The sequence below is a fragment of the Trachurus trachurus genome (assembly GCF_905171665.1).
Source record: "Trachurus trachurus genome assembly, chromosome: 1".
Lineage (NCBI taxonomy): Eukaryota > Metazoa > Chordata > Actinopteri > Carangiformes > Carangidae > Trachurus > Trachurus trachurus.
Window position 1 is genome coordinate 13,925,865 of NC_139891.1, and position 13,141 is coordinate 13,939,005.

Consider the following 13,141-nt stretch of genomic DNA (forward strand, 5'->3'; position numbering starts at 1 on the left):
CTGTTAGTAAAACTAAATTTAAACCCACAGAAACTTTTGTTACCCATGTAACATGTCATGCTAAACATATCATTCAACCATTATTTCACACAAAACAAATGTGTCTTTGTTTTGAGTGCAGCTGATGGTTGGTATTTTCATCGAGTTTACCAACAATGAATACATTCAAGTGGCTGGTGTGGAGTCTTGTCTACAATGGAACTGTGTGTAAAAGAAAACCTTGACACCTACAAAATGGTTTTCTTCATCTTCATCTTTTATTTCTGAGTAACGTTCTTATAATAGCATCCAGTGCTTCTGAACATGAACACACATGCTTACATATAAGTCATTATAGATGCCAGACAAAGCTGAAATTTCCATCCTTTCAGTTTATTGTATAATCGACATAAAACACCTGTGTAGTCTCTTACCTATTATTCAGAAATAGGAACGTCACTGCTACGGAGTGAAATTCACTTGTGTCTTGTTTTCTCTGAGGAAGGAGTGGTACATCAGTGCCGTGTTAGCATAGAGCTACAGCAGGACAAAGTCTGTATTGTATTATAAATGTTTAAATTTGTTTCTAACTTTGCTCAGTCCACATGTGGCCATATACACATAATGTTTACTCTGCCAAACTGAGCACTTCTGTGTTAACACATCTATAAATGTGGGTGGAAGATGTTTTTATATGCAATTTTATAAATTTTCTATTAAAAAAGAGAAAAGATTCTGTATATATATATTTGTGGATACACACTGAACTGTATGTGTGAGAACAGATGTGGTTATTATCATCGACATCGACACCGAACCTGCGCTGTGTACCCATTTGAGAATAAGGTGTGGAGGTGTCCAACTGATCTCAAAAGTGATGTATTCCATATTTTTGCAAAACTGTGCAACAAGTGTGCTTTCACTGTAAAACAGCAGTTTCTGCCTGAATTATCTTCTGTACATGATGGTATATTATTTTTCAATACCACGAATAAAAAGATCTTATTTATGAATATTGCCTTCAATCAGTCAAAATTTGATCATAAGAAAAGGAACAAGTCACCAACAATGCAATAGTGTTATTTAAATTACTGAAAAGAGTTAACTGTCACTCTAAACATTATTTTGCTTTTTTCCTCATCAAATAAAATGATGGTGGGACTAGTTTGGGTGTCCTACAGGAAATAATTGCACTATATAGGCTACTCATCCTTCTGAATCCCTGTGCCCCTCTGCTCGGCCTCCCGGCAGACCCCCTGAGCTTCTGAGACCGTCTGCCCAGCCTTCCTTTTTTGTCACCTACCTGCTCCTGTCTTGTGAGTCTGCATTTTGGGTGCGGTCTTCCTGCAAAACCTGACAGTTTGTGCCTTAAGTGTCAGTCAATACATTTTAAATGTCATAAGTTGCTTTGAAGATGGGAAGTTCTCAAGGGCGGCTGTGGCTCAGGAGGTAGGGCGGGTCGTCCATTAACCAGAAGGCTGGTGGTGTCCAAGTGTCCTTGGGCAAGACACTGAACGCTGAACTGCGAACAGTGCTGTATGAATGTGTGTGTGAAAGGGTGAATGTGTGCGTGGTTAGATAAGTGCAACTCCATTTACCATTTACCATCCAAAAAAAAAATGGTAGCATGAGCATGACGAAAACACAGCGTCACTATCCCCTGGGGAGGATGGCTCACCTCCTGCAGGTACACACACCAGCATGCATAGCATCTTAGACTGATTCATTCAAAATTCATTTACCACTGAAGATAAATCAATGAAATAAAATAGTAAAACAGTAATTCTTCTTCTGCATGGTGCTGAGCATTTACTGTCTGTCACGTCAAGTTTCTTGTCTGTTTTTCTTGAGTGCCATGTTTTAGTCCAGCTCTGTACTGTACTGCTGTACTCCAGCCAGTGAAAAGGAAGTGAGTATATCTAGCTGTATTGCTCTGTACCATCCATGAAGATTTAAAAGGCCACCGACACTGGGAACAACTGCATGTGCTTCACTTCTTTCCTGCTGAGAGAATCAGGGGATTAAGTAAAATGACAAAGGCCTAGAAGATGTGTCTGTCAGGGATAAATGAGGTGCTGAGGTCGGGGATGTGGTCTTAGTGGGGGATACCAGAAGCTCGTGTTGAGCTTTCAAACTTCTTGAGATACCCTGCTGTTTCTCCTTATCTTGCCGCTCTGCTTCTCTTGTTAAAGGCTAAGCAAAGAAAGAAGAACATTGGTTCATCTTATATTTCCAATATATTATCTTATATATTATATTTACAGTTTCAGAATCTGATATAAGGCTGCTTAGACTTCGTAACCATATTTTCCCAATTTAACAGAACCTTAAGTCTTTGATTTGTAATTTGGGGACGTTTCAATGAAAGTTTGGTGCAAAAAACAATAATGTTCTCTGTGAACTACAGAAATTCTCAACCTCTGCAATGTTATTATGTTTTCATAAAAATCATACCAATTCAACCTGATAACATTCACTATGCAAGACAGGAAATACACTATAATTGCAGTGTACAAACCTTACAAGGCTACACTGTGAATGGGACATTATTCATACAAGTACAGCAGCTGCTTTACCTCTTTATCGCTGTATACACATGTGAGACCTTCTTCTGTGTCTAGTCTTAGTAGTAGACTAAAACATACGCATGTATGTTGCTGTTACCATGGACGTGAGACATTGAATGTGTAACACTCCTCAAGTGGCCCTGACACCCATGGGTCACTAGATGTGCCCATACCTATTACTTCAGTGCTTCTTCTAATATGTAACCTTCTTGGGTACATAAAGGTCAGAAGAATGAATATGTATTTTCCATTAAACAGATTGGTAGTCCTCAGATGATTGACTCCTACTGATCTGTAATGCTTAAGTTCAGGCCTAATTCAATGTAGTCAAGCCTTCAAATATGAAGATGGGGGATTGTGATATGACAGCTGCAGCATGTGAAGGGTTAAAACTATTGACCTGATACACACCCAAGAGAGCCAATCAAAACATTTACTGTGGTTCAGAGTAGTCAATAAACAGACTCCCTGCAGTTTCTGTTTGGTTTCATTGGGAGCCCAGTAGTATATTCCTGCAGCAGCAAGGTGTCATGTGTCTTAGCCGGACCCTCAATTGCAGAGAGTGTTCAACATCAGCATACTGGGAAAATATGGTCAGCAAGTCACTGCTAGACTTACATGTCTGTGAGCCATGTGGGTTTTGTGAATGGTAAATAATGTTGTTAAAGCAGAAGTAAGTGATATATTTGTGTTAATATAAGTCTTAAAGCAGAAGTGAGTGATATATTTGTGTTAATATAAGTCTTAAATAGTTATATCTTCCGACAGCAATCACTTACATAGAGTGTTTGGACTGAAACACGGGTCTCCCAGTCCCTCTGCTCTGCTCTGAGCCGAGGAGAAAACATTTATCGTATCCTACAGTTTTTATCCAATGAGGAGAGAGGACGGCATGCAGGGCTGTGTGTGCAGCCAAGGAACGCCGTGAATGTGGTGACGTAGGGACGAGGACTGTTATGGTGCGTTCACGGAAACTCGTATTTTTCCGACCGTGAAGTGGTACCAGTTCGATCTGGTACGAGTTCACCGGTCTGAAGTTACGAGTGGCCGTTATAGTGACTTTCACCGGTAAAACAGGTCGGAAAAACACGAGTGGGTTGCCTGAAACGCTACAAAGTCGTAAGTTGTGACTTGAAGCTGTAATTTACGATTTCAAAAGCCTGCCTGGAACGCAGCATTAGCGAAAACGACCGGATCACTCACTTCTGCTTTAAAGGTGTACAGAAATGGCCGTTTGTCCTGTGTGTCGCGCCGAGTTGTCACGAGCTGCAACACGAGTTTACCCGAGTGAGGAAAACGAATTTGATTGGTCGTTATCGAGCGGGCGGGATATTCAAAGCTTGGGGCGAGCCCGAGCTCCGTGTGTGTGTGCGTGTCTCAGACGTTTGAATGACGGATGACGGATCCAATATCAGTGGCTGGTGAATCTTGTACAGGCTGACGTATAATCCGTGCGCCTGCATTATCCAATGCGAAAAAAAAAATACACACTTTCATCCCGGATTTACTCAAAAATAGAATTTTGCACAAAGTTTGGCCTACAACGTCTGAAAGATGAGTTATCACATTAATTTTATGACCCAAAGTGGGCTCAAATTCAATTTTCTTTTCTGTACACCTTTAAGCCGTGGGTTGTGTAGGTTTTTGGTATTCAAAAAGCACACTTCACTGCACAGATTATTTCAGTTTGTGCATTACCTGTTTTATGGACTGAAACTGATTCACAGTGAGTGAAATGATTATGTGTTCTTTGTCTTTGCATTTATGACCTTAAATCAAGATTGTTCAAAGTTTTGTATTTCTTGATGTGCAACAGACCTAGAAACCTTGAAACCAGATCTTGAACAGAACTTCAAAACTTATGACAAATTACAAAATAAAAGGCGTCTTTGCACAGAAGAAGGTCTGAAACTTTGCTATGTATAATATATAAGGAGCTGAGCCAATATAGCAATAACTATTTGTGCAAGTCACGCAGTTAGCGGGATTCCCCTCTTCTCAAATTACAAAATGAGAAATAAATCTGCTTCTCAATTTAAAATTATAAATGAATTAGATCTATGAATGGCTCATATGTAATTGTAATCTCTAAATCACTTAGTATGACACTTTTGTTTAGAAAAGTATTTTTATTTGGAAATAATTTCAGGTGTCTGTAACTGAAGGGACAGGACACCTGCATGAATGTGTGTGGCTTATAGAAATTATGCAAATTAGTTATCTGTTTTTACATCCAGAAATGTTGTATGTGTGTTGGAGTTTAAAATATGATGCTGTAGAATGAAATAAAATAAATAAATAAAACTGATAAAACAATTAAGCTGCATAGCTTTAACAATGTTAGTGTCACTGTATGTTGTCTGCCCTTGTGAGCATAGTCAACAGGCAATACATAGTGAGAATAGAATCTGTGACATCTCCATGAGGACCTGTCATTAAGGGGCAACACTTACAAACATGCCTGTAATTGTGTGTTGTTTTGTTCGGCTTGCATGTTGGCCTGGAGCATTCTCTTCACTGTGCATTCACCACACCTTCATCTCTGCTACTAATGATGCTGTTTCATGCGGCCATATTTGCCAATGCGCTGCCCCTATGCGGGTGTCACCATTTATTTTCTTTTTATCTTATCCGTCTCTCGCTCCCTATCCCTCCTGCTCTCTCCTTCACAAAGGTAGCCTACACTGAACCTGCAGACATTTTGCGAATCAGTAGGGCAAAGAAGGTGCAGGAGCAGAGTCAGGGGTTGCTTCCTCGGGAGCAGCAACACCCCTTCCTCGTGTTGTTTCCCTTATAGTTATCAGCTTTGAATATCAGGTTTTTCTTGTAGTTTGTTGTTTTAATTGGGTTAGAGGTCTCCAGTGGCACTGTTTTCTTTTATGATTGGTTTTGATTGTTTATTTCTTTTTGCTTGTTTGAATGATGTGCTAGGTAAAATGGCCCATTGCACAGCTGACCCAATATCCTTCCCTCCTTTTGTTCTTTGTGGCCTGGGTCTCCATCCCTTTTGTTACAATAACTTTTGTTTATTGTTCCTTTATGTCATGTTTAAAATAAACTTACTCTTATGCATCTGATCGTTTATGTGGCACCCTTTTCATATGCTATATGGACTCATTTGAGCCATAGGTTGTGTCTGTGAGGCAGCAACAAATACAGATGCACCAGCTGTGTTCTTGCTCACTGACATCCACTGCCTTAATATTGATCGGTCATGTAGAGATAATGTGGTGGATAATGAGCAGAGTGCACACAAACTTGGTGGTGAAAAGGTCACCACAGCATCACTCAAAATGACATCGGGGGAAGGAATTGTGGAATAGCACTTCCTTTTGTAAAGGAATGTCCAGTGTTTTCTCTCACATACGAAGCATTTGCTGAATTCAACCAGCTCTTGTCAGATGTATTCACTCTTTTTATAGTGTCATCAGTGAGGTTCTTTTTATAGCAGCACTGCATTACACAGCATAAAATATCAGATAAAATATGTAAATTATGTAAATTAGTAGCAGAGATGAAGGTGTGGTGAAGGTGTGGTGAATGCACAGTGAAGAGAATGCTGCAGGCCAACATGCAAGCCGAACAAAACAACACACAATTACAGGCATGTTTGTAAGTGTTGCCCCTTAATGACAGGTCCTCGTGGAGATGTCACAGATTCTATTCTCACTATGTATTGCCTGTTGACTATGCTCACAAGTAAAAAGGGTTTAAGACACAACTAAAATAAGAATGTCCCAGTCCATTATTTCACGGGGGTACTCAATTAATTCAGAGAGAGGGAGGAAGGAATTAGTCTGGGTTTCTTGTTGATTGCTCTTTTTCCACTTTGAGAGCAATATGCAGCACTAGGCCTACTTCCTGCAGTATACTATTGTCATACATTTTCATCAGTTCTTATACCTTTGAGTTGAAGTGTGTATTTTACAATGTCACTTCAGGTTTTACGGGTTGTATTTTTCATGTCTTTAAGAGCCATAAAAGTGGAGGATTTCATCAAGAAAATCAAAGGTTGAGAGGCCCAGCAGAGGTACGTTGTGGTTCCCTGAATTAATGAATATGATATGCTCTGACATCAGGGGGCATTTAAGTTGCCTGTTTCGCTTTCTAAAGCACCTCTCCTGTGATTCTGTCACTTGCAGCAAACAGATTCTGTGCCTTTTGGCTATAAGGCAACCGGGGAGTATCAACCTTAACTGCTTCAGAAAATGATCAGTGTTATGAAATGTCAACAGGGGCAAATGCAAGAAACACTGTCCTTTGTGAAATTGTGGATTGGTTGTAAGGTTCAGATCTTATACTGCATGATAATGAGATGTTCTCTTGAAGTGCTCACTGGGGACATGTAAGAACAAATGGAGGGATATGTTGAACCCTTAGTGTGAAAATGACTGTCTGTCAATAAACTGTCAACAGCAGGCACACTGCAGCAGGCACCTCTTCTCCATGCCTAGCATGATATGAACAGATTAAAAGCCTGAATAACTAGTTTTAAACTTTTTTTGGTCATCTTAAGGTCACTGTCAATTCTTGGCGTGGGGTTTGCTGCAATATTAGGGAGTATCACTGTAAAGACTGACTGATTGATTGATATAACTTAACACCCCCAGTTTTCTCTTGATATAATGCATCAAAATGGAAAAGTTACTGGTCTGAACACTTCAGATTGCAGTTTACTTATGTAATATAGAATATAATTCTAACCCTTTTATACTACTACTACTACTACTACTACTTTACTTTATTCTAATTCAAATACTCATGTTTCATTAGTCTTGTCTTAACATTTCATCCCTACTGGACAGGGATGTTGGGTTGTTGAAGACTCACTGAAAGAATATATCAACCCCATTTGCATACCACATGGCCACTGACAATTTGTTGAAGCTGCAACAGATGTGCTGCCTTTTTTTTTGGCACTTATTATGGTATGCATGTTTCCAGTATAAAATATCCACAATTGTAGAGCTCCTTTTTGTACTTCAAACTAAAAGACAAAGAAGGAAAACCTCAACTGATTACATTGCAGACAACCCCAAAGAAATCCTCACCACCAACATAGCATACAGTAGATCATAAACAGTGGACTCTGGAGTCTGCAATATAAACACAAACTTTCTCCTCCTGAACTCTGCCGAGGATTCTCTGTGTGAAAGAGATATGAGAATGCATGATGAGAGATATGAAACCTATTACTGATACAGCACAATGACACCACACTGATGAATATCTAGCCCTGATTTATCTTACCCGTATCCATCTATAATTTAGTTCCTCAATATCGGACTTAATTGTTTTTCAGATGGACTTCATGTCAGACTTTGGAATATTTAGCTTCAGCAACACAATATTAGATGTCAAATGAGAACAGCATGTGGCAGCCCTCTTTGGCTGGACATTGCAAAAAATATGAACACAATATTAATAACTATACAATAAATAAAGCTGCTATAAAGTTTGAGATTTTTATATTTATTGTTTGTATTCATTTGTTTAGTTTATGTATCGGGTGGCCCACCACTTTGGTTCACACACAGAAAATCTTCAATGGATTGACACAAAATTTAATTCTGAAAGGATGAATCAGATTTAAACATGTTCAGTTTGTACAGTGAACAGAGGGGAAACACTTTACCGATGTTAGATATCAGGCATAATGTGATAATTAAATCATGAGGCACACAAAAAACTATGACAGCAAAATTGTGCTGACAGTTTCATACATCTGTTTTAATTAATGTTGAAATATATTTTTACATTATGTGCATCATTTCATAAGCTGCCACTGACCACAACAGTACACACAGAGTTGGCCACACACAATTGCTTCATGGACTGTTAAGCAAAGTTTCACATGAGTCTTTTTGTTTTGCGTCAAACCCTAAAACAGCAGAGTTTCTCACCCTTGTTGGGAAACCTATGGTCAAATAAGCAGTTAGGATCATTGGGGGGATTTCTGTGAATAACAATTTGTTGGATAAATTGTTGATTAAAACTAGATCATCGTTGTTGTGGAGCTACGATCAATACAGACCTTTCTGTCCCCACTTAAAAATATAATACACAAGAAGGCGATTTGACCTAATTGCTGCTATCAATAATCAGCGTGTCTTCATAAGGCTGAGAAACCCTGAGTTTCTATTCACATCAATAACTCTTCGCAAACATGTAATTTCACAGTTTTACTATACATAATATGGCATAATATCTATACTACAACATTAACATAAACCACATCAGAAAATTAAACCTGTTTTAAAATTTGACATAATGTTCTTACACATAAACACAGCCCTCTGCTTACATTTGTGGCTTTGAATACTGGACCAAATACACACATGCAAACTTGTTTGAACTCTCAAAGCTTTCATATTAAATGGATGCCACTGGTTTTTTGTTTGTTTTTTTTAATTCACAGGGCACAGGAACAGGAATGCATTTTGACACTCTGAGTAAAGTCTACACATGTATTTATAAACAAACTCCTCTCTTTCCATTTCCTGTACAACATTCATGCAGAATATTTTCTGCTGTTTGTTTTGCATCACAGATAAAGTGATATAGTGATATATTAAGCGTAGTGATATTGTGTACTGCACTATATGTCCTGCATAGTCTCCTTTATATTAAAACTGTGTGTGCAGAGTTTTTCAGTATTTGCTTTTCAGAAGAGAATTTTACTTTTAAATTTATCACATGCATCCACTGTGATTTATTAGAATTAAAAAGTCATTTTTTAATTATTTTAAACAGTCAGAAGAAAATTAGGGGCAAAACTGAAAGTTGTCAATTCACAAATTAACTGCATTAGTGTACAGAGACTAGAGCAGAAAGGAGGTGGCCTGGAAGAACATCTGGTGTGCACCAAGTCAATGAATGCTGTGGTAGCAAATGACTCCACCGCCATGTTTACTGCTTGGCACTTTATGTTCCAGAAACACATGCTGCTAAATCCCTAATGAGTGAAGCAAGAATGAATTAGATTGGACTCTAAAGACACCTTTTGTTACTGAGAAACCATCCAGTCTGTTTCTCTTCCTACCTGCTGGGTGCAATTAAATGTGAATTCAAAAGGAGGAAGATCACAGGATTATCAGATGCAAATATGTTCAACTGAACAGAACTACAAGGATTTGTTGGCTCAGGTACATCAATACAAAAGAGTGGTTGGGGACGTTTGCAAAATTTTCATTAATGGAAACCATCAATGAAAATTCGTAGGTGTTCATCACAAAAAATGAAGCTTTGTAAATCAGTGACACTGGGCCTTGCATGCTAATGGATGATGGGATACAGCATTTTTATTTTGTTATTGGCAGAAAAAGAGCAGACATTGTGTTTTAAATTATTAATAATAATCAATGGTCAACTGGAGGTGATGAGAAGGCAATACTGTTCAAAGTTATGTATTGTATGTTCTTGTGCCAATGTCCAATTTGTGTGTATCAATTGCACAAACATACAATGATAAAGTTGTTCTAATTCTTTGCCACAGATGCTGACTTATTGTGGGGCCCCACTGGACGGTATCACCTCTCCAGAGACCAGCTCATGCTGAGCTCCGTCAGGTACCATCCTCACACTCACACTGTCGGTGGTGCTTGGGTTCACACGGAACTTTCTATTAACTGGGCGTACAGCCCTGAGAAACTGCCTCTTGAAGGTCTCACTGAGGATAATGTAAAGGAATGGGTTGATGCAACTGTTAGCGTAGCCCATGCTAATGGCTATGTTGTACGCATAGGAGAAAGCCACGCTTGGCTTCTGCACCCCCAGGTGAACCAGCTGGAGGATGTAGTAAGGAGCCCAGCAAATGAAGAAAGCCAGGCAAATGGCCACCGCCATCCTGGTCACCTTCCTGGTGCGCACCCTCAGACTCCGCGGAGGCAGTGGAGCCACACTGGTGGACATGTGCTGCAGGATCTTGAAGAACACCAGGCAGATGATAAACAAAGGAATAGCAAAGGCCAAGAAGAACTGGTAAAGTGTAAACCAGTATGTGTCAGTGATTGGATTAGGCAGGAGGAGCGCACAGGCCACCATGCCATCTGAAAGAGGCATCAGGCCTGCGTACATCCACACGGGGATGATGGTGAGTAAGGACAGAACCCACACCAGGCCAATGACCAGGACTGCCACACAGGGTGTGCGTATGTAGTTGAAGCGGATGGGATGGACTGTAGCCAAGTAACGGTCGAGAGTCATTGCAGTTAAGATGTAAGTGCTGACAATCTGGCTATTGGAGTCAAGCGCAGTGATCACTGTACACATTGTGGCTCCAAAGTGCCAGGTACCATTGCCCAGCAACTGGTGGATGAGGAATGGCATCCCGAGGAGAAACAGGAGATCAACAATTGACACATTTAAGATAAAGATGTCCGGAACAGTTTGTTTTGCACGGCACTTGGTCTTCTTCATTATGGTGTACATGACAATACAGTTCCCAATAATACCCAGAAAACAGATGATGCCAAAGATGACAGGGAGGATGGCACTGCAATGAAGGGTCCCATCTACAGCTAGAGACAAGGAGAGGAAGCAGCAGTTGAATGTCAGGCACAAATGTTTCAAAATATTATACAATAGCACACTGAATCGCACATTACATGTACTGATGTTCTGCATCTGCAAGAACCATGCATGCAAGACCGGATAAGAACTGTCAGTGGATGATTATGTGTGAAGGGTAATTATCAGACACTGCAACCAGGTGTTACAGTAATAATTGTTTCCCTGATGCCTATAGAATGACTCATTTCAGCTATAGACATTACTGATTTCTGCACATGTATAAACAAACTCCTCTCTTTCCATTTCCTTGTTCAACATTCATGCAAAGTATAAAATTTCAGTTGCAGACAACTGCTTGGATGAGTGATATATTGTGTAGCTACTGCACTATAGTGTGTGTGTGTGTGTGTGTGTGTGTGTGTGTGTGTGTGTGTGTGTGTGTGTGTGTGTGTGTGTGTGTGTGTGTGTGTGTGTGTGTGTGTGTGTGTGTGTGTGTGCGATTGAGTGTGAGTGAGAGAGAGAGAGAGAGAGAGAGAGAGAGAGAGAGAGAGAGAGAGAGAGAGAGAGAGAGAGAGGTTGTTATTGGTATTGAATTTTATAAACAGAAGACAGTCATTTTTTAAATTATGTTTTGGCTCCTTAGGCATTTAAAATGATATAATACTAGTGCAAAATGCACTAGTATTATATCATTTTAAATTATGTATTGCACTTAATTTAAGTAGCACAGTATTTAACCTATATGTCTAGGTTAAATACTTGTATATATTCTATTGTTTTAGACATTGTAGGATACATTTTATCATATACTTCCCCCTTGTATCCTATTTATCTCCCTTGCACATTCCCCTTTGGAGCATCCTGACAGAAGAATTTCCTTCGGGTTGAATAAAGTTATATCTATCTATCTATCTATCTATCTATCTATCTATCTATCTATCTATCTATCTATCTATCTATCTATCTATCTATCTATCTATCTATTTCACTCAAACTGTTTTTAATCAATATGATAAGGGTGGTCAGCTCTTGTGTTTTTCATCATGTCCGACTATTAGGGGAATTGACTGCAGCATGAATATTTGATGTAAACAACAAAAGCTTCGTTTAAAAAAATGCAAATACGAGAGAAAAGAAAAGAAAAACATCCACACGATTTTGTTATATGAACATGTTACAGTAACATGTGTCCAATTGGGTCATATTACCTGCTCTGGTTGCTCAACTTACCTCGTGTTGTCGAAATGTTGTTGTCTCCTTGAGAATAATAAGAGAGGTTATAAAAATCCATCGGTAAAAATCCAGTAGGGTTACTTCCAGTTTGAGAAGTGTCACCAAATGTCCGCTTTCCAGGTAAAAAAAAAAAAAGAAAAAGAAAAAAAAAAAGGACCGAAAGCAAATAGTTAAGAGTGGTCCCACATAGCTTTCAGGCTTCTACTTCAGTATGAGCATTTAGTTTGACCAACTGGGCAACACTATCGCACTCTAAGCCTGCGGATTTCTCAGTGAGAAGCTGAGGAGCGTGTGAGAGCATCCTCACCCTCTACTCTGGCTCGTCCTCTGTGGAGCTGCGACTGTGCAGCTGTCAGTCAAGCTGATGGAAATAACAACACATCAGATCAGGTGAGCTGTAAATGTTCAATTTTGTCGGCTGTTCGCCTGCTGCACAAAAGCTTCTTTCGATCCAAATACCCACTTGTATTGTGTCAGCTCACCTCAGCGCAAGGCTCAGAGATTGGAAATCATCTTTCAGCGATAGAAATATAATAGCCTAGGTAAAAAAAAAAAAAAGTAGATACGATTTTTTTCCTCTCTCCAAGCACTGGTATGGAGTACAGAGCTGCCAGTGTGTGGGTTTTTGTGTTTTTATGCGGAGAAACAGGTGTCGCCCTATAGGCAAAACAAACACAACAACCTCTAAACTCGAGTCCCAAATTACTAGCAGTTTGGCTGGCACCGTCTCCAAACTGCTCCAGTCAGAGCATTTTTCACAATAAACCACTAGATGGCCTCATTTAGAGTCCTCACACGTCTCTTAACGTCTCTTTTATGAAAATTGGATGAGTGCTGTTTTTATACTCAAT

At 39.4% G+C, this 13,141-nt stretch overlaps 1 protein-coding gene across 1 annotated transcript; it reads right to left on the minus strand.

Annotated features, from left to right (window-relative positions):
- Window positions 1–10,049: 10,049 nt before the first annotated feature.
- On the minus strand, window positions 10,050–11,171 carry mchr1a (melanin-concentrating hormone receptor 1a; the record flags this gene model as incomplete). Its single annotated transcript, XM_083983190.1, has 2 exons — window positions 10,050–11,065; window positions 11,153–11,171. 2 exons carry the CDS (start codon window positions 11,169–11,171, stop codon window positions 10,050–10,052), a joined length of 1,035 nt encoding a protein of 344 aa, XP_083839316.1.
- Window positions 11,172–13,141: the final 1,970 nt, after the last annotated feature.